This window comes from Lithobates pipiens, unplaced genomic scaffold, assembly GCF_037356315.1.
Source record: "Lithobates pipiens isolate NorthernLeopardFrog02 unplaced genomic scaffold, aLitPip1_a1.2 Scaffold_8, whole genome shotgun sequence".
Taxonomy (NCBI): domain Eukaryota; kingdom Metazoa; phylum Chordata; class Amphibia; order Anura; family Ranidae; genus Lithobates; species Lithobates pipiens.
Genome location: NW_027507903.1, coordinates 595,386,409 through 595,409,307, shown reverse-complemented (window position 1 = coordinate 595,409,307; position 22,899 = coordinate 595,386,409). Strand labels below are relative to the sequence as shown.

General features: G+C 45.7%; 1 protein-coding gene across 1 annotated transcript in view; it reads left to right on the top strand.

Moving 5' to 3' along the window:
• The window catches only part of LOC143961250 (complement C3-like), a 351,241-nt gene that overhangs the window by 186,424 nt on the left and 141,918 nt on the right, over positions 1–22,899 (top strand). The window contains exons 22-25 of the mRNA XM_077470486.1: positions 1,235–1,301; positions 3,020–3,106; positions 14,780–14,983; positions 17,055–17,130. Coding sequence (XP_077326612.1) covers positions 1,235–1,301; positions 3,020–3,106; positions 14,780–14,983; positions 17,055–17,130 — 434 coding nt within the window. The remainder of the gene's footprint in view (positions 1–1,234; positions 1,302–3,019; positions 3,107–14,779; positions 14,984–17,054; positions 17,131–22,899) is intronic.

Sequence of the window (22,899 nt, the reverse complement as noted above, 5' to 3'; positions counted from 1 at the left end):
TAAATAGGGGATCCCAAATTATTTGGGCAGGCTTTGAGTGTGCGGTAGGTTAGGATGGAGGAACCTGCTGGTTAGGGTAAGTGCTTAGTGCAGGAAATGGTTCCTGGTGGTTAGGGACAGAGTAAGGGACACTGTCTGGTGCCGAAGAACTTTGCAAGGATCTCTTTTTGTGGGCCAGTGCAGCATGGTTATACAAAATAATGCCACCCCTCTTAGCCCTTGTACACACGGTCGGAGATTCTGATGGACAATGTCCGATAGGACAGTGTTGTCGGATAATCCGACAGTGTGTGGGCTCCATCGGACTGTTTCCATCGGAGTATCCGACGGACCAAGTTTTCCAGCTGGGCTATAAAATTTTCCAACAACATGATCCGATCGGACTTTGTCCAATCATGTGTAGAGAATTCCGATCGGGCAAAGTGCCACGCATGCTCAGATCAAATTCCTTTGACCAAAGCTATTGGCTACTAGCCTGAACAGAGTCCCGTCCTAACGAAATAACGTCATCACGTTAAGTGCGATCGGATTTTCTGACAACTTTGTCCGACTGTGTGCATGCAACAGTTTCGGACAAAATCCGTCGGACAAAATCTGTCGGACAAAATCCGACGGATTTGTTTGTCGGAATGTCCGACCGTGTGTACAAGGGCTAACAGAGGCAGTCCTCTGCTAACACTACCATAAATCATACTACTACAGTGAGCTTTATTGATAGTGTACATCAGTATGCTGCAATGTTCTGCCATAAGTGCTTCAATGCTGAACTGTTACCATACAACTACTACAGTGATAAGGCCCGAGTGTGTATCGTCCCTCCTGAGGCAGTACTTTGTTGAGGCACTGCATACAAACCACCCCCTTGCCACTACTCTGTGAAAAGCGATCCACTGTAGATCACTTTTCACAGACAACCACAAGTGTAGATAAGCCCTTTACATGGCAATGGGTAAACTTTGGACAAAAAAGAACATTTTAAAAATGTTTTCTTTCTCTGCTCAATTAAATCATGTAACACAAAAAATAATTAAATATTAATAAAGTAGTTGATTTTCAATTTGAAGGCCCTATCTTTCAGAGGCCAGCCCAGCCCCCCCCCCCCCCAATAAAAAGAAAAAAAAGGCGTATTTGTGTGCAAAGCTATGAATTTGTGTTCTAGCACCCCCACACTGTCTTCTTTTCTGTTTTATTCTAAGACAGCTATCATCTGCTTTTAAATATCCCTTTATTTCAGCCTGAAGGAGAACGTAAAGTGCTTACCATACTATCTGAAGACCTGGAGCCAGAGCGCAAAGGCAGAAGTAAGTGAAAAAATGTGAACCCTGTGGCAACAGGAAAAATAACCTGAAACCTGAAAGTACAAGTACAGTACCTTAAGAGCCCCCAAAACTCCTAAAGTAAAAAAAAAAAAAAAAAAGGCCATGGCATCACCAGATCTGGCTTTATTATAGACCCACTGTAATAGGCAGGATCAATAACCAACAGGAGAGGGCAGTTCTCTCAACACTGTGGTTTGATTAACAAGTCTTTCCATTGTGATATTTTGGTGTTCCAGATACCACCAAGCCAACTTTGCAAAAAAGGCAAACAAAAACTTCTTCTTTTCACCATGAAACAAGAGTCCATCACTTTGGATACAAAAACAACCTTTGGCTCACCACCGGTATGAACTTGTCCCACAATAGGGTTTCAAAGACTCCGTCTGCTCCAGGGGTCCAGAAAAGTCACAAGAGCCTAGGCAGCGTCCCAGTAGCCAGACAATCCACAACCCTCCTGTTCCACTCAACACCTCATGTACATCTGGTTTGCTGCTTCCTTCCCTTTTCAGCCCTCTCTCACAAGCAGGTCCAAGATACCGATAGTCAGAGTTGGAAGCTCTTTCCCACTCAAGAACTTTCTGAACTTCCAAATTCCAGGATCCATATGAGAACTTGCAATTTGGTTTTCCCCCTTTGCTGGAATCCTTCACCCTGCATGGAAGAGAATTCCTGAGTACTCCACACTGCTTTTTGTCATGGCTGCTTAAAGGGACCTCAACCCAAACAAAAGAGACACATACTTCACATTTAGTACCCATCCCTGGCACACTGTACACTATATAATAGTGAAACTTAATAACCAAAACCTCTCCACTCATGGCAGCTTAAAACCAAACTCAAGGCACAAAAAACAATCATTTAAAGGGTAAGTCCACCTTTTCACAAAAACGAATAGGTGAACTGATTCCAAATGTTGTAACAGACTGTACACTGCCATACCCAGCCCCGGAGTGAGTATCCTCATAATACTCGCAATGGCAAGCACGGATTGGTCAGTGTAACTGGATCTGATATTTATTTAAACTGTCATAAAAAAGCCTTTAGATTACTTTAATACATGAATATTAAATATATAAATGGCACTTGCCACCAATACTTAATTTTCAAGCTTTGTAGGCAAGCATTTAAATCCCCATAAGGAATTCAACAATAAACCAACCTAAGCGTAATAGGTTAAAGTGGGTGCCAAAGAAAAAAAAGTCCTTAGGAGTCCAAAGTCTTTATTGTTCAACTTGTTACAACAAGCAGGGCAAAACATATCCAATTTGTTTTGGGGGGCCTCTTCAATGCGTGGCCACCAAAATGCATTGTCTGTCTTTTGCCTTGTTTTTTTTTTAAGCAGTTGAACGATAAAGACTTTGGACTCCTAAGGATTTTTCATTTGCCATTCTCTTTGGCCTATTACATGACTCAACTTAGGTGAATGTGCTCTGCTGGGGGAGTTCTCGTCTTTTTGGTGATCTGCCAAATAGAGGCCAAGTGGGCTCAAGTAATGACTTTGACAAATGATCTAATGCTTTTATACACACACAAAAATAATAGTAAAAAAAAAAAATATCTGTCTGGAATTGGTTTTTAGGAAGATCAGTTTGTTTTATAATAGATTAATGCAATGGTTGGGCAGCAGCCTGCACCGTGAACCCTACATGGAGACGGCGGTAAATGTACTATGCACTGAATTTTCCTCTTTGATCCTGTAGGTGGAGAGCAGGTAGTGAATGTGAAATCACTCAAGAATAAGAAGATTGCTCCACAGTCCACTGTTTCACTCCTCGTCAATGTACAAGGTTATGTATCTCAAATTTTTTTCTAGGTGGGGCTACTTTAAACACTTTGTGTCTGGAGCAATTGTTTTCATTTTTAACACACATTTTAAAATCAGCATGATTTGCTTGAAAATTAATAATACAACAATAATTGCAGCTCTTCGATCCTAGATAGTAATATGACATTCAGTATCAATATGCAAAATCACATATATAAATCTTTAATAATGAAGTCCATAAATTCCTTGTGATGATCCAAAAGTCCCGAAAATTAAAATCCATGTGCATCACCACAGCATAAGAAATATCACCACGTGAACTCCTATTCACCAAAGTTATGAAATGCACACTCACCACACGAAAGTGGCAGCTAAAAAAAGCTCATGAGGGCTGCCATTGAAAACTTCCTTCTGAAAATGCTAGATGCCTGTCTATTCTTGACTTTAGTATGTGAAAGGCACAGTCCCAGAACAAAGATGCTGTATATAGGTGTCGAAAAGGAGCGAGATCTAGCTATCACTATATTTGTTCTTTTTTTTTTTTTTTTAATAAAATTTTTTATTACTTTTACTTTAAATGACAAGCAGTCAATAAGCATAAACAGTAGATATACAAGTATCACGGAATACAGATACATGGTTCGTAACCAACAGCCATATGCCCAAAAGCCTATATGCGTACAGCAGAATCTATGGGAACGATAACACAACCTAGCAAAAAGAACATGACAGAACAATACAGAGTCAGCACAGAATGTAAGCTAAGACTCGTTACTTTGTAGTTCAAGTCAGGGGGGCTCCTCCCTAGGTGTCTCCCTGGGTATTTTTAGTACTCCCAAAGAGTTAGTAATATCCCTCTTGAGATAACATTCTGTATATCTAAATGGCTGCATAATCCTGTGTATATCCTCTTTCGTAAAGACATGTTCCATAAATTTGCGCCATCTCGAAAAGAAACGTGTGGTTGATTTAAAACTTAGCAGGATAGTATCCAACCGTTCTAGGTAGAAAAGAGTTTCCAGGGCTTTTTTCGCAGCCTGTATTGAGGGCGGTGAGGGTTTGATCCATTGTGTCAGGATAGTTCTTCGTGCAACTAGTAGACACAAATGCACCCATTGGGGTATAGCTGTATAGCTATCTGTAAGGTGGGGTTCAGCCGATGGGGTATATCCGAACAGACATAGAAGTCGGTCCCTGGGCAGGTCCTGGTTTGTCACAGCATGAACAAATCGTAGCACCGAGTTCCAGAAAGCCTCAACGTGTGGGCACTCCCATAAGCGATGGAGAAGCGTAGGACGTAGTGTTGAGCACCACGTACAACTTTCCTGGTTAGGATCAGTTCGGTTAATACGAAAGGGGTAATACGCCCTATGAAGAATCTTGAATTGGGTTTCCCTCCAGGTTTCAGAAATTGTAACATTTCTAATTTTAATATAACCCTCTAGTAGTTTCCCCGGAAGATCTATATCCTCAAAAATGTCTGCCCACTTTCGAAAAGGTTGTAAGCGGTATTTAGCAGAGTGGTAGTCAATAAGGGAGGTATAAATAGTAGAGATAGAGTAGTCACCATTGTGTATTATCGTATCTATGAAGGATTTCTGGAACTGATTCGTTACTTGTCTATGCCTGTCACCCAAATAACTAAGGAGCTGGCGGTAGTGGAAGAAATTAGTTAGCGGCAAGGAGAATTCTCTCGCTAGCATCGGGAATGACTTGGGTTTACCTGAATCGCTCGAATAAACATCATATACCTTCGTGAGACCCTTAGTTTCCCAGTAAGCAAATACACTATGCATTGTGGAAGGAGGGAACATGGGATTTGATTGGATTGGCAAATAGCGGGAAATATCGGACGGTAGCCCTAGCAATTTGCGCGTTTCCCTCCACGCTATCACTGTGTCTCTAATCAATAGATTAGATCGGAAATGGGTGGGTAATTTGTTTGGGTTCGAATGAAGGATAGCCAATAGGGCAAACGGCGAGACCGCCGCGGCTTCTAAAGAGTTATTCGAATATCTGGATTTTCCTGATAACCAATCTAGACCTTGGCGAAGCAGACATGCTAGATTATAAAATCGGATGTTGGGTAGGCTCGCTCCTCCCTCCATCTTCGGGAGGCATAGTTTATGCAAAGCAATCCTCGGCTTCTTCCCGGCCCATAGGAATTTCGTCAAAGCTGAATGAATCAGCCTGATATCCGAGTGCTTAATTAAGAGAGGAATAGTTTGCATTGGGTATAGTAATCTGGCAAATGAGACCATTTTAAAAAGATGACATCTCCCGAAGAGCGAGAGAGGAAGAGCCGCCCAAGCCTCTAGCTCGCGTACAATTTTCGATATTACCAGAGGGAAATTAAGTGAGTAGATAGTTGAGGGTGTCCGGCCAATGCGTATCCCAAGGTAAGTTATATAGTGGTTTGCTATGGTCAAGGGGGAGTTGGAGGTCCAGTCCGTGGCCAAATTAGGTCGAAGGGATAGTATTTCACTTTTGTCAAAATTAATGCGCAGCCCGGAGTACGACCGAAACGTTTGGAATATGTCCGTAAGGCGTCTAAAGTCTCTCGACGGATCCGTAGAGAATAATAAAATATCGTCCGCAAAAAAGGCAGAGCGGAGCGTGTGATCCCCCAACCTGATTCCGCTAATCCCGTTAGGCGAGTTGATCAGTCTAGATAACGGCTCAATGGCTAAGTTGAACAGTAGGGGAGACAGGGGACAACCCTGTCTCGTCCCCTTCGACAAGGGGATTGTGGCCGATATAAAGTGAGGGGTCACTAACCGTGCCATCGGGGATTCGTACATATGGCGTAAAAATTGCAGGATCGGACGAGAAAACGCTAACTTTTCCAGTACTTGAAAAAGCCAAGACAGACTAATGTTGTCGAAGGCCTTTTCGGCATCTAACGACATAATAGCTACATCCTTGTCAGGGTGGGATTTGGCGTACTCTAGAACAGTCAGAACCTTACGGATGTTTAACGTAGCCGAGCGTCCTTTAACGAACCCCGATTGAGCTGGGTGTAGAAGTGATGGGAGTAAGGACGCAAGACGAGTGGCGACAATTTTCGATAGAATTTTCACGTCTACGTTAATCAACGATATTGGTCGGTACGACCCTGGTAGAGTAGGATCTCTATCTTTCTTGCCGATAAGTCGTATGTATGCCTGAGTTCCCGTAGGGAGGTATGGACCGCCCTCCCACATTGACTTGAAGACAGTTTGTAACGTGGCCGGAATAAAGTCTTTGGTCATTTTATAGAATTCGGCAGTGAGGCCGTCTGGTCCCGGAGCTTTAGACGACGCCAGAGATTTAATTGTGATCTGAATGTCCTCAATCGTAATGGGAGCATTGAGGGTATCCAGAGCTTCGGCGGAGAGTTCAGGTAATTGCAATTGATGCAGGAGGGTCGCCGCTCCCTCCTGATCCACCGAATCCGTCGAGTACAATCGGGTGTAATATTCCGTAAGGATTTTGCTAATTTCATCGGGGGAGGTGTGCAGCACACCCGTATCATCTTTCATGGACATGATACGCGCAGTTTTTCTAGTGCCGGCGCATATCCTGGCGAGTAGCTTACCTGCCTTGTTACCGAATTTGTGAAAATAAAGAGTGGAGTATGACACTTTAGCCAATTCCTGCTGTTCTGCCCAAAGATCAAACTCCCTTTTGGCTTTCGTCCACAATTTAATATTGGCCTGCGACCGATTAGACATTGAGCTTTCATGTGCAGACCGTAAGTTCTCGCTCGCCGTCATATATTGCCGTTTGGCGTTACGTTTAAATTGAGTGGCGTACGATATAATCTTACCCCTTAAGAAGGCTTTGCCAGCCTCCCAGAATAGATTCGGATTGGTAAGGTGTTCCCGATTGTCGGAGACATATTCCGTCCATGCCGATTCCAGAACCGAACGAAAATCTTCGTTGTCCGCTAAGTACGAAGGGAATCGCCACATAGGTGGCAGGGATCCCGCGCGAGTATCTAGCAAGTTAAGGGCTATTGGGCTGTGGTCCGAAATCCTAGGGTCGAAGATTTCAGGATCCCGGGTCAATTGGAAAAGCGCTTGGGTGACAAAAAAATAATCTATACGAGAAAACGAGTCGTGAGGAGGGGAATAAAACGTAAAGTCGCTACCCGTCGGATGAGCTGTCCTCCACGGGTCCAGTAATCGTAGTTGGTCGATCGTTCTGGCTAAGAGCGTTGGTGGGGGAATAGGTCTGTCTCAAGTCGACCCTGTTACTGCGGATCTACTCGAACGGTCAAGGGTGGGTGACATCACCGCGTTAAAATCCCCTCCCAAAACGTGTAAAGCTTCCGGAATCATCGTCGTCCAGGTACTTAAGTCACGAAAAAAGGTAGAGTCAGGTGAATTTGGGGCATAGACATTAGTAATAGCGATATCCGAATGGGCTAACTTGAGGGAAATGGTGATCATGCGACCTAGTTGATCCACTTGTACATTCTTAACTGTATAGGTTAGCTTTTTATGTAATAGAATCGCTACCCCGGCCCTACGACCATCAGAAGGAGACCCAAAAACCTCTCCCACCCACAACCTACGGAGGCGTTGCACATCATCAGCCGAGAGGTGCGTCTCCTGTAACAGAGCCACATCCGCTCGTAACCGTTTCAAATGTCTAAGGATCATCAGCCGCTTACATGGGGAGCGAAGCCCCTTAACATTCCACGACACGATCTTCAAGTGATCCCCCTCGATCGACGAAGCCATAGTAGTAATAATTCAGAAGTCAGCGCTAAGAGGTAGCGGGGAAACCTCCCCATAATCTCGATCCGCCAAATAGGGGAACTCTCGAAGACCGTGTCGCTTCTAGGCTTAAAGGCATAGAGCATTCATACAAGCACGAAGTAAAGAACAACATGTATCGTAGAGCATAACCTGCATGAAATAAAGAACAAATTAATACCCAGAAGGTATCTAAACAATCTATCATGAACTTCCCTTTTTTCCACATCCAACCGTATGCTGATACCGACCCTCCCGCCTCCCCCTTACACTTGAGTATTGACCAGGAGGGATCAAGAGCTGAGTTCAGCACCCCACGTGGGGGACAGCATAGATGCTGAAGTGGGAATGACCCAGGCTGAGGGCGGTAAGGGTTCCCGCTTCTGAGCGTAAAACCGTTGCAAATATAGAGCATAAAGCAGTGCCATGTGGGATCATAGTGACGGGCTAAGAAAACATGTCCGCCTCATATACACTGTAGTCCAGCACTCGAAAGCAGGTTACAGCCTCGGTGGTACGTAAAGAAAATGTTTATAAACAGAACTTAGGCAACCTCTTTATAGTCGTAGCAAACTAGTAGGAGCCCTGAGCCATAACACTAAAGAACTGCTAACTTGATGCAAACTGTAAAAGTGTAGGCACATGGGAGAAGAACAAGCGTGTACTTATCAGGCCAATTCCGTCGTTAGTGCGGGTAGCAGTAGTGTGGTCTCCTCGTATCTAAAACTTCCGATTTCAGCGGCCACGATTTCCTTCACGATTCGATAGCTGGGTGAGTCGGGTGCGCTTATACGGCGGCTTGCTAGTCGTAGAATAGCAGGGTAGGCCAGGGAAAACTTTACTTGTTGTTGGTGTAGCGTATTACACACCGGAGCGAACGCCTTCCTGCGTTTCATGACCTCTACTGAATAGTCGGCAAATAGGAGAAGTTTAGCTCCATCGACGGTCAAGGTACGATTGCGCCGGAAAGCTTGTAGAATCGCTGCCTTGTCAGCATAATTGAGATACCTTACAATGACATGTCTAGGCTTAGTGCGGGTATCCTCATATTGGCCGATGCGGTGAGCACGTTCGATAGTACAGGGTATGCGAAGACCCAATTGTTCCGGTATGACTTTAGCACATATGTCAGCGAGGTGATTCGCAGTAACCGCTTCCGGAAGTCCGATGATTCGTAAATTGTTTCTTCTGGAGCGATTCTCGAGGTCATCGATCTTATCCCACAGATCTCTCATCTCCGCCGTGAGACGGGCGATCGCCGCCGATTGGGCCGTAGTATCGTCTTCCAGAAAAGAGATCCGATCTTCCGTCTGGGTGATTCGTTGCGCCTGGGCTTGTAGCTCTATATGGAGTTGCTCCAGCCCTTTGTGTACGGCTGCATCCACTGTGGCTGTTAAAGTAGGGCCTAGGAGGGCTACAACTTCTTGGGCTATGCCCACCGGTTGTTGATTTCCTTGCATCTCTGCTGTTATCAAGGGCCCAACCTGATCCGCTGGTAGCGTGGTCGCCATCTTGGCCGCGCCGAGGGCCGCGTCTTCTGCAGAGGATGGCGAGGAAGAGACAGCCCGGGCGTATGACCGCTCCACAAAGCGGTCCATGAGTCCCCTGTAAGTGAGGTGGAGTTTGGGGAGCAACCCCGGAGTTTTAGCAGGTCTACAGGCAGCGATATAGAGGGGGTCGGCGGGAGCTGCGTCCACTCACAGCCTGCTCATGTGGCGCCGGAACCGGAAGACACTATATTTGTTCTTGGCCAGCATTATTATTTCTAGGTCCATCTGAATTTTTCAAGAAAAAAGTCTGATGAAGCCCACACACGATCAGAATATCCGATGAAACGATTCCCTCTGACCTTTTCTGCCGGAAAGTATGGTCATGTGTACGCAGCATTAGAGTTGCTCACAGACTCCTGGGATATCTGTGTGAGTCTGTGTTACAATCCTGACATTTTTAAACATTTAAATTATATAAGGTACAAAAAGAGGGTGAAGATCTTCTTTAAAGCGGATGTAAATATTGGTTATCTAGAAGGATATATATGCTTCCTGCATGTATAGTTATCTGTCAAATGTCTCCCCTCTGCTATGACACCCGAAAAACTGCAGATTTTGTGGGTGGGTCTGTTTTCTAGGGCTCAGTGGGTGGAGTCGTGATGTCAGTAGACTCCCCGCCCACCTCTACATTCCCCTTATCACCATGCATTTTCTTCTGTGTATTTCTTATGCCTTGTACACACGGTCCGAAATTCCGACGGAAAAGGTCCGATCAGATTATATTGTCAGAAAATCCGATCGTGTGTGGGCCCTATCGGACTTTTTCCGACGGAAAAAATTTGAGAACAGGATCTCAAATTTTCCGACAAAAAAATCCAATCGACTTTTTCCAATTGTTTGTAGAGAATTCCGATCGGACAAAGTGCCACGCATTCTCAGATCAAATTACGAGACCAAAGCTATTGGCTACTAGCCACAACGTAGTCCTGTTGTAGCGAACGAACGTCATTACGTTCCGAACGATCGGATTTTCCGACAACTTTGTCCGACCATGTGTATGCAACACCAGTTTGGGACAAAATCCGTCGGAAGAAATTCGATGGATTTTGTGGTCGGACCGTGTGTACAAGGCAATACACTGAACTTCTGCTATGATCACTAACATCCAGTCAAAACCTAGAAAAGTCCACACATGACTTCAGCATGCCAAATCATGCTGAGGTGTGGAACAGCCAATCCTTGCAGAGCAGCAGAAGAAAGGAGTGGGAGGGAATTAAAAAATAATGCATGTCTCTTAGGCTAGTGCATTAGATATGTAAATCACCTGTCACTCATAGCAAGGGGGAGGATTTGACAAAGTTTTTCGTTTGTCAAGATTTATCTCTGAACAATAAAAAAGGATTGCTCAGAGCTGGATTAACTCTTTGTGGCAAGACTGGGCTCAAATGATAGGAAATCTTATACTCTGTCTTATATCTTATCTTATACTCTACATTATGACATAAAAAAGGGGTCTAAAGTGTTGCAGAACAGGTTAAGGGTTAGAATGGAAGGTTAAGCATTAAGAGCCTATTATGCCCAATTCACACCAGTTCTTAATGGCACCACAAACACGGATAGCAAGTGCGTGAAAACACACAAAAAACACACCAAAAAACGCATTGTAAAAGTGCGTGAGGCTCACTGGAAAAAAAGGTGCAGGAGGTGCTTTGGCACACTTGTCGCTTGTTAGGGCAGCCCATTCAAGTGAATGTATGCAACAAACATGCAAAATAGTACGAAAAATCTGTGACGCGACACACAGGTGTGAATTCCACCTTAAGATTAAGTGTTGGGTTTAGGCAGGAATTTTTTGTCAGAAAATAGGTGCAGGTCCTCCTCCTCTTTAATCCATGCCACCCCCCCCTTTCCCCCGGGGAAGAGAAGGAAAGGGGTGCATGCAGCACGCTAGTACAAATGGTGGGTGTGGTCAGGGCTCAGAATTGCATATCACACAGGATGTAAAAGTTTAAGAATGCATAATGCACAGAGTACAGGTCTCAGGAGTGCATATAATGCAGGATGCAGGGTTTAGAAGTGCATATCACACAAGGTTCAGGATGCATATTGCATAGGGTGCAGGGTTCACATGTGCGAAATGCACACAGCTTAGGGTACAGGTTCAGGTTTTAGGAGTATGTAGACTGCAGTTCCCAGGAGTGCATATTGCACAGGGCTCAGGAGTGTTTATTCTGCAGTGCTCAGGAGTGTGCATTCTGCAGTGCTCAGGAGGGAGTATTCTGCAGTGTACAGTGGTGTGAAAAAGTGTTTGCCCCCTTCCTCATTTCCTGTTCCTTTGCATGTTTGTCACACTTAAGTGTTTCGGAACATCAAACCAATTTAAACAATAGTCAAGGACAACACAAGTAAACACAAAATGCAATTTGTAAATTAAGGTGTTTATTATTAAAGGTGAAAAAAAAACTCAAACCATCATGGCCCTGTGTGAAAAAGTGATTTCCCCCTAAACCTAATAACTGGTTGGGCCACCCTTAGCAGCAACAACTGCAACCAAGCGTTTGCGATAACGTGCAATGAGGCTTTTACAGCGTCCTGGAGGAATTTTGGCCCACTCATCTTTGCAGAATTGTCCTAATTCAGTTACATTAGAGGGTTTTCGAGCATGAACGGCCTTTTTAAGGTCATACCACAACATCTCAATAGGATTCAGGTCAGGACTTTGGCTAGGCCACTCCAAAGTCTTCATTGCAGTGTACAGTAGTGTGAAAAAGTGTTTGCCCCCTTCCTCATTTCCTGTTCCTTTGCATGTTTGTCACACTTAAGTGTTTCGGAACATCAAACCAATTTAAACAATAGTCAAGGACAACACAAGTAAACACAAAATGCAATTTGTAAATGAAGGTGTTTATTATTAAAGGTGAAAAAAATCCAAACCATCATGGCCCTGTGTGAAAAAGTGATTGCCCCCCTTGTTAAAACATACTATAACTGTGGTTGTCCACACCTGAGTTCAATTTCTCTAGCCACACCCAGGCCTGATTATTGCCACACCTGTTCACAATCAAGGCATCACTTAAATAGGAGCTGCTTGACACAGTAAAGCCCCGTACACACGAGCGGACTTTTCGACATCCAAACTCCGACGGACTGAGTCCGTCAGACTATCCGATCGTGTGTGGGCTGCAACGGACTTTTGATTCGCCAAAGTCTGACGGACTTTAGAAATGAAGCATGCTGCAAATTTTCCCGACGGAACTCCGCCGGACCCGGTCCCCGTCGAAAAATCCGCTCGTGTGTATGCTACTCCGACGGACTAAAACCGACGCTAGGGCAGCTATTGGCTACTGTCTATGAACTTCCTACGTCGAATCCAGTTGTACGTCATCACGTTCGACTCCGTCGGAGTTTGGTGTGATGGTGTGTGGTCAAGTCCGTTCGGTCGAAAAGTCCGCCAGAACTCCGTCGGAACTCCGTCGAAACTCCGGCGGAACTCCTTTGGAGGTCTGTCAGACTTAATCCCTCTCGTGTGTACGGGGCATGAGGTCCACCAGAAGATCCTTAAAAGCTACACATCATGCCGAGACCCAAAGAAATTCAGGAACAATTGAGAAAGAAAGTAATTGAGATCTATCAGTCTGGAAAGGGTTATAAAGCCATTTCCAAAGCTTTGGGAATCCAGTGAACCACAGTGAGAGCCATTATCCACAAATGGCGAAGACATGGAACAGTGGTGAACCTTCCCAGGAGTGGCCGGCCGCCCAAAATTACCCCAAGAGCGCAGCGACGACTCATCCAAGAGGTCACAAAAGACCCCACAACAACGTCCAAGGAACTGCAGGCCTCACTTGCCTCAGTTAAGGTCAGCGTTCATGCCTCCACCATCAGGAAAAGACTGGGCAAAAATGGCCTGCATGGCAGAGTTCCAAGGAGAAAACCACTGCTGAGCAAAAAGAACATCAAAGCTCGTCTCAATTTCTCCACAACACATCTTGATGATCCCCAAGACTTTTGGGACAACATTCTGTGGACCGATGAGACAAAAGTGGAACTCTTTGGAAGGTGTGTGTCCAAGTATATCTGGCGTAGAAGGAACACTGCATTTCAGAAAAAGAACATTATACCAACAGTAAAATATGGTGGTGGTAGTGTGATGGTCTGGGGCTGTTTTGCTGCTTCAGGACCTGGAAGACTTGCCGTGATAAAAGGAACTATGAATTCTGCTGTCTACCAAGAGATCCTGAAGGAGAATGTCTGACCATCTGTTCGTGTACTCAAGCTGAAACGAACTTGGGTTCTGCAGCAGGACAATGATCCTAAACACACCAGCAAGTCCACCACCGAATGGCTGAAGAAAAACAAAATGAAGACTTTGGAGTGGCCTAGCCAAAGCCCTGACCTGAATCCTATTGAGATGTTGTGGTATGACCTTAAAAAGGCCGTTCATGCTCGAAAACCCTCTAATGTAACTGAATTAGGACAATTCTGCAAAGATGAGTGGGCCAAAATTCCTCCAGGACGCTGTAAAAGCCTCATTGCACGTTATCGCAAACGCTTGGTTGCAGTTGTTGCTGCTAAGGGTGGCCCAACCAGTTATTAGGTTTAGGGGGAAATCACTTTTTCACACAGGGCCATGATGGTTTGAGTTTTTTTTTCACCTTTAATAATAAACACCTTAATTTACAAATTGCATTTTGTGTTTACTTGTGTTGTCCTTGACTATTGTTTAAATTGGTTTGATGTTCCGAAACACTTAAGTGTGACAAACATGCAAAGGAACAGGAAATGAGGAAGGGGGCAAACACTTTTTCACACCACTGTATATCACGCAGGGCTCAGAAAAGCATTAGTGTGTATAGCACAGGGTGCAGCAGGGCACATCACGCAGGACTCAGGAGTGCATACTGCAAAGGTGGCATGGCTCATGGATTTGTGTATCGCATAAAGGACATAAGTCTCAGGAATGGGTAACACAAGCTAGTGTATAACCAAAAACTACCTTCCACCCTCTGTGTTCCCAGGCGTGATATTCTCCCCACGCAGGCCCTCATTTCTCCTTTTTCCCTTCTTGCTTTGCCTCCTCTCTCAAGGTACCCTGGGAAATGTAGTTTGCGCTTTCCTGCTGCTCCTTCCCACAGGACTATGTTACAGTGTGGAGACTACATCTGCCATCAGTCCAAGTTCCTCCAAGCAAGTTTTTTGTCTTTCCCAAGAGGCATAGCAATCCATATCCTCTTCCTCTGTGTCCCCCGGGTGGAGGGCAGGGCTTAATCAGGCTGCTCACAGCCCTGTAGTAGCAGTGTTTTGCCAAAATTGGAACAGTTAGGAAATACATAATGAGATGCCAGCAAAGTCCTTCGGTAGTGGTGATGTGATTACACTGATCAACAGATCATACTGAATAGCTGTGACAAAAACAAAGAGAAAAAAATTGTTTTGCTTAATGTTTTTTTCCTTTTATTTTAGGATCTCCAATTGCTGATTTCATAGAAAAATCCATTGATGGCAAGAATTTGGATAGTTTGATCATTTTACCAACTGGCTGTGCGGAGCAAAATATGGCCAAATTGGCACCGCTTGTCATTGCCACCCTGTTCCTGGACAAAACTAACCAGTGGGACAAAGTTGGACTTCACCGCAGGGCAGAGGCCTTAAGCCATATGCAGACAGGTAAACCAAGCTGGCCATCCTCTGGCAGATATAAAATCAAAATACATAATGTAATTACGATAAGGTACCTGATAAACCAAGGGTAGGCAACCTTTTAGAGGACAACATGGAGGAAATCAATGAACCCCTGGGGGAAGGGGGGCAGTGTCCTCAGCCTCCCTTCACATCACTGCCCCACCCACAGTGTAGTATTCTTTGCCCCCTTTCATATAAGTTCATATCACTCCCCACAGTAGTTTCCTGTAACCCTTCCCATCCTCACTGTAGTGTCCTCCTCCCCTCTTCACATCAACCTCCCCACAGTAATGTCCCTACACAATAGTGTTCTTTGCCTCATCCACATTAGTGCCCCCTGCCCCCCCCCCCCCCCCCGAAGAAGTGTCCTCTGCCCCCTCCTCCTAGCACCGTAGTGTCCTGTACCCCCCCAAAGCAATGTCCTCCCCCCCCATAGCAGTGTCCTTTATGACTAAAGCCTTCCAGGGCTGAAATGTGTTGACGTGTCTTGTTCATTGGATTCTCATTTATCCTGATGGGTCTTGATAAAGAAGATTTTATTAGCATGGTTTACTGTGTCACTGACCTTTTCGTCTGGTGAGAGACATATGGTTGATCAGTTTTGTTGTGAATCAGCCACAAAATTGGGCTGTGAGAAGGCTCGGGAGCACCCTGTTCTTTAAACTGTCTTGATCTTTTCAGAGTTTATTGGACATCCCATTGCAAAATAATGGATATTAATAAGGACTTTGCTCCCCTTTTTTGCTTTAAAAGCCTCCATTGTTCTGGATATTAGTAAGGAGTTTCCCCCACTTTCTGCCTATAGCGACCTCCATTTTGTGGCTTATTCATGTGGAATTTGTGTGCATTTTGGCCAAAAAAGCATTTGTGAGGTCAGATACTGATATCAGATGAGACAATTTGACTCACAATTGGTGTTCCAATTCATCCCAAAATAGGGTGAGGTTATAGCTCTGCACAGGCCACTCGAGTTCCTCCACACCAAACTCATCAAATGATGTCTTTATGGAGTTGGCTTCAGTCAAAGGGGCATAGTCATCCTGAAATAGAAAAGGTGTTTTCCCAAACTATTCAGTTACCTCACATACTATCTGCGACCGATTCATACTAGGAAAAACTTTAAATAATTTTTTTTCTCCCACTGGTTTCTGCCCTGATGCTGCATACACACGGCAATTTTTGCTGGCAGGAATTCGACCAGCAAAAGTCTGATGGAGCATACACACGGTCGCATTTTCCGACCAAAAGCTCTCATCGGTCTTTTGCTGGCTGAATTTCCGATCGTGTGTATGCAGCATAACACTGCAATGGTCAGTGCTGGCAGAGCTGAGTAATATCCACACCCTTTAATCACAAGTTTCCTCAAACAGACCTGTTGTTTTGTTGAGTGCTGAGTCTAAAGCTGGATACACACTTAATTTTCTTTAGTTTTTTTTCTTTTAGATTTACCAAAACCATATAATATGAGGTCAAACCTAAACACTAGGCCCTTGGGCTACATGGTTGAAGATAAACCTAAAGGAAATTGAACAAAAGTTGTATAGTGTGTATCCAACTTTACTCGGGGGCCTTGTGGACTTCATGTTCACATTTACAGTCTGAACAACAGCTGTAACAGGAAAGGGCAAACTATTAAAATTAAGGTCTATGAGTAGAACATCTGTCTAATTACACATCTACAGTATATTTGTGACTTTGGTTGGGCTTGATTTCCCATTCCCTCTACTGCTAATATTTATGCCCTGCTCAGTTTGCTTTCTCACTTTTTAACACACTTCAGTCTTAAGGTGTCTCTATTTTTGATGGAGCAGCAATGGAGACATCTTTGGAAAGCAGCGTTGTTCATTACCAGAGCAGCTGAAACTGATTAGCAACCCCCTCTGCCATTTAACTGACCAGATCAATATACCAGAAGTTAAATTGACTTGATGCTATACTCTGAACAAAAAGTGTTCCTTTAATTTTTTTGAGCAGTGTATACAGTATATACTCTATATCACACACATTTTCTTTACCTGTTTGTCTCATTATTTCTGTCTTTTTAATTTCACTTCAGGTTATGCCACTCAGTTAAAACATCGGGCTGCAGATGGATCATATAACGCTCTTCAGGGGTCACCCAGTGGAACCTGGTAATTACAGGCATACCTATTATGTTAGAAAGGCTGCATGCCAACAATAGCATTAAAGACGATTCAATTTTTGGCAATTTGTACCATGTTACAGTGGTCCAGCTTGGTCCAATGTAAGTATGTCCTGTATAGGGATGAGATTCGTGTTCGAGTTGAACATACGTTCGACTCGAACATCGGCTGTTCGTCCATTCAGCGAAGTCCGAAAATTTTGGTCCGTTCGCGCCAAATTCGTGTGGCGCTCATGGCCCACAATGCACTGCGATGGCGCAGTGCATTGCTGGCTCATGATTGGCCAAGCATGCACTGTGACCCCGCATGCTTGGCCAATCGCAGCGCCATCAGCGAGGAGAGCCATGATTGGCCACAGGCAGGATGCCTGTGGCCAATCATAGCTCAGGCTGTGTAGTGCACGCCCCACACTATATAAGGCCGCCAGCGCGGCGGCCTTGTGTAGTGTGTTGGCGTCTGAAGCAGTGGGTGTTCTGTGTACCTTCAACACAGTACACACCGATCGTTTTCGGCCGATTTTCGATCTTGCTGTTGTGTAGTGGTTGTTGTCTGCATGCCCTGACAGCAGTATACACCGTTATATTCACCTCACCTATATAGCTAGTGATCTACCTTTTATAATAGAGCTTGCAGTCAGTAGTGTTAGGAGCTTGTGCGTGCTGTCTGCGTGCTCTGTACCCAGTACATACCGCTATATCCACCTACATAGCTCTTCTCTATTTGAGCCCACTTGCCATCTGCAGGAGTTATTGGAAGTTGTGTGTGCCTCCAGCACAGCACAGTATACATCTGTATATACCCCTTTATCTCTGGTGTTCTATAATAAAGGCATCTGCAGGAGTTAGTGGGTGTTTTGTGCCTCCAGCACAATATACACTACCCAACTGCTTTTTTACCCAACTCCCTTCAGGCCATTACCATGTCTGGAAGGCCAGCAAGGAGAGGCAGACAGGCGCGAGCCGATAAAAGAGGGAAAGCAGGCTCTGTGTCTAGAGACAACAGTGCTGGTCGTGGATGCGGTGCATTGTCATCAGCACGTGGCCATGGGACACGCTTGTCCTTCTTTTCGGCAGCTGGACATGTTGAGCTGCAACATGCCAACGACTTGGTAGAGTGGATGACCAAGCCCTCTTCATCCTCCTCATCCTCTCTCACCCAGTCTCAGGGTACTAGCAAAGCAGCTGCCAACGCATCGTCTTCCCTCCTCTCCATGTCATCATCAGTGACTCCTTCCCTAGACCCACCACGTCCTCCTGAGGAGTCTCCTGAACTCTTTGAGCACAGTGTTGGGTACATGCTCCAGGAGGATGCCCAGTGTTTTGTAGGCTCTGATGATGACACTCAGCTAGAGGAAGGCAGTAGCGTGAGCGCAGAGAGAGGGGATGCTCAAGAAGGACAGCAATCTGGCAGTCATGTTCCACAAGCTGCAGCATACTGCCAGGTTTGCTACAGCGATGAAGAGGGAGAGGATGATGAGGGCACTGACTCCACATGGGTGCCTGGAAGGAGAGAGGAGGAGGAGGAGGAGGAGGAGGCACATGTCCAACGAGGCAGGATGCCCTCCGGGGGCCAGCTTAGGGGCAGCACACCGACTGAATCACACCGCAGAGCTCCGCCTGTGCAGGGCGCTGCCTCTGCGCGTTATTCTAAAAGTTCTTTGGTGTGGGCCTTTTTTGAGACGAGTGCATCAGATCGCACCGCTGCTATTTGCAACATATGTCTCAAGCGTATCTCGTGTGGCCAAAACATCAGCCGCTTGGGCACCACATGCTTGACCAGACATATGTTGACCTGCCATGCAGCTCGTTGGCAAGCGTACCTCAAAGACCCACACCAAAGAACAAAGCGGACCTCTCCTTGCTCCTCATCAGCTGGCATCTCCAACCCCACTAGACCTTCAGTCCTCTCTGAAACCTGCTCTGAGAGGAATGAAGGTGTAGAATTAGGTGTGTCACAGCCAAGTGCTTCCGGGAACTCTGCTAGCGGTACACCCACGTCCGATTATAGCAGGCAAATTTCCCTGCCCCAGCTGCTGGACCGGCGAAAGAAGTTCACTCCCAGCCATCCACATGCCCAGCGGTTGAATGCTAGCTTGGCTAAATTACTAGCACTTCAACTGCTGCCTTTTCAGTTGGTAGACTCGGCCCCCTTCTGTGAGTTTGTACAATGTGCGGTTCCTCAGTGGCAGGTCCCCAAACGCCACTTTTTCTCACGGAAGGCGATTCCTGCTCTCTACCGGCATGTGGAAGGCAATGTCCTTGCCTCGCTGGACAGGGTGGTCAGCGGTAAGGTGCATATTACCGCTGACTCATGGTCCAGCAGGCATGGACCGGGACGTTACCTGTCTTTCATGGCCCATTAAGTCACTCTTCTGGCAGCTGGGAAGGATGCAGGACAAGGTGCAGTAGTGTTGGAGGTTGTTCTGCCACCACGCCTCCAAAATGCTACTATTGGTTGTGACACACCTCTCTCCTCCACCCCCTCCTCTTCTTCTTCCTCCATGGCCTCTTCCAGTGCTCTGTCCTCAGAACCAGCGGTGCTTCGTAGGCGTTCCAGGGGCTACGCAAGTACGCAGGCAAAACTATGCCATGCCGTGCTTGCGCTGGTTTGTTTGGGGGACAGGAGCCACACTGGGGCGGATGTTTTGTCAGCTCTGCAGGGGCAGGCCGAGAGGTGGTTGACGCCACGCCAGCTTAAGCCAGGAATGGTGGTTTGTGACAATGGCACCAACCTCCTCTCTGCCCTCCGACAGGGACAACTGACCCATGTGCCCTGTGTAGCTCACGTCCTTAACCAGGTGGTGCAGCGGTTCTTGGGCAGGTACCCCGGCTTACAGGATGTCCTGAAGCAGGCCAGGAAAGTCTGTGTGCATTTCCGCCGATCATTTAATGCCTGTGCTCGGCTGGCTGAGCTCCAAAAGGAGTTGAACCTGCCCAAGAACCGCCTTATATGTGACATGCCCACCAGATGGAACTCAACGTTGGCCATGCTGCAGCGGCTGCACACGCAGCAGAGGGACATCAATGAGTACCTGTGTGACTACGGCACCAGGACAGGGTCAGGGGAGCTCGGTTTTTTCTCACCACGCCAGTGGGGCATGATCAGGGATGCATGCACTGTCCTGTCACCGTTTGAGGAGGCCACAAGGATGGTGAGCAGTGACAGTGCATGCATCAGTGACACTGTACCTCTTGTCCACCTCTTGGAGCATATGCTGCGTGGAATAATGGACAAGCCACTTGAGGCAGAACAGAGGCAGGAAGAGGAGGACTTCCTTGCCTCTCAAGGCCCCCTTTATCCAGACAGTGTTCCTGCTGTGCCACCCATCACACAGGAAGAGGATGAGGAGGAGGAAGAGGAGGAGGAGGATGATTGTGTCAGCATGGAGGTGGAGGCTGGCACTCAGCATCAGCAGCAGCAGCACTCTTGTAGGGATGATTTACAGTCCCAAGAAACACGTGGACTTGTACGTGGCTAGAAGGAGGTAGCTGCGCATCATGTTGTCCTTAGTGACCCAGAGGACTCCGGACCGAATGCCTCAGCTAACCTACTCTGCATGGCCTCCCTGATCCTGCAAAGCCTGCAGAAGGATCCTCGTATTCTTCGGATCAAGGAGAGGGACCACAAACTCCTGGTCCTGGACAATGTGTTTCTGAGGCATCGGTCAGAAGGAGCGGTGGAGAAGGTGGCCGTCTGACCGATGCTTTCAGACAGAGCATATAGGGCAGGCCCCTACTTTCAAACATCCAACTTACAAACATCTCCTACTTGCAAACGGAAGGAGACAACAGCAAGTGAGATGAAAAAAGATGGACGACAAAACAAATTATACAGGGGTGATAACCCTTCCCTATGTTTTCCAAAAAGCTTAAAAATAGTTTTTTTGACTGGAGCTACACTTTAAAAATGTACCAGTTGAAAATTACAAACAGATTCAACTGAACACAACAAACCTACACAGTCCCTGTCTTGTTTGCACCGCCTGTATACTGCTGTTCTGAGTATATAGGGCCTGGGGGCCACACGCATTTCCTTTTTTTAATATGGGTACTGGGTTCCCCTTTATATGCGTACAAGTCCCAAATAGGCTGGTAATGGGCAGGGAGGGCTACCCATGCCATTTTTCTCAATGATTTTCAACCATATTGCAGGAACCAGATATTACATTAAAACCGCAAGCAGTTTTAAATGGTGTTATTTCCGTTTAATGTCATTTTGTGCAGGGACTGTTCTAAACACGGGAAACACGTGGCACTTCACAGGCATACGACAGACACCCCCAGGCACCATATTTAAAGAAATATTTAACTTTTTTTTCACTTTAATCGTCATTAAAATCAGTGCTCCCGCCAAAACGGCCATTTTTAAAAACATTTTAGGCATTGACCCATGTCCCCTGGGGCAGGAGCCAGGTCCCCAGCCCTTTTTAGGACAGTATCTTGCATATTAGCCGTTAAAATTAGCACTTTTCATTTTGAATGTTCGAGTCCCATAGACTTCAATGGGGTTCTAACGTTCGTATGAATTTTCGAAAGTTCTGGTGCGAACCGAACCGGGGGGTGTTCGGCTCATCCCTAGTCCTGTATGTGCTATACCTGTGGAATCCTCATGGGAGTTGGAAATCACTGTAGTAGGCACCGATTCTACAGTGGTCTCCACTAGGTTCTGGGGAGCAACTGCCCTATTACCTGGTGAACACTGAAGGTTGCTTGCTCCACATGGGCATCATTCAGGGAACACATTCATTTTTCTCAATGAATGCAAAGAGTTCTCTAGATGAGGGGAATAGGTAAGGCAGTGACGTAACAATCTCCACCTCGTCCAATCAGAGAATGCTTTCATTGAAAAAAATGTTCTCTGTGCAGCCATACCTTTTGGGGTCCCCTGGTACCTCAGGAAATCACTGAAGAAAGCACTGCTACAGTACTGCAGTGATCTCAACTACCTACTGAGTTCTGTGCCAAGTGTCTGTCCTGCTGGTTAGTGAATACAGGAGGTCTCCACTTGGCATGGGTACTATTCAAAGAACACTTTTTATTTTTTCAAGGAATGAATGGATGAGGTGGAGATCTTGACATAACCTCCCCACTTCTTCCAATCAGAGCATTCATTAGGATGATTAGACACAGAAGTTGAATCCAATGCAATTTTAATTCAGCTAAGTACAGTAGAGAGGGTATTTTTTTTCTTTTCTTTTGAAGTATAATAAGACAATGGGGGTTATTTACGAAAGGCAAATCCACTTTGTACTACAAGTGCAAAGTGCACTTGAAATTGCACTGAAAGTGCATCTGGAAGTGCAGTCGCTGTAAATCTGAGGGGTAGATCTGAAATGAGGGGAAGCTCTGCTGATTTTATCATCCAATCATGTGCAAGCTAAAATTATGTTTTTTATTTTCCTTGCATGTCCCCCTCGGACCTACAGCGACTTTATTTCCAAGTGCACTTGTAGTTTGCACTTGTAGTGCAAAGTGGATTTGCCTTTCATAAATAACTCCCAATGACTTATCTAACCTCTGCTTCTGTGAATAACTAATACTGACTGAAAAAATGTGGAAGAAACAGGGAAGCTATGAAAGAACTAGCTAGCGCTAAACACCATCAGAGGGAGAAATCAAATCACTCAGAACGTTGTACAAGCTGCAGTGGCCCAAAACCAAGGCTTTCTTTCAGCGGTAACACGGGAGGAACGCAGTTCCGGCTCCTTCAGTAATGAAAGTATGTAATGGCAAGAGGTGCTGGGGTGTGCTAAAAGGT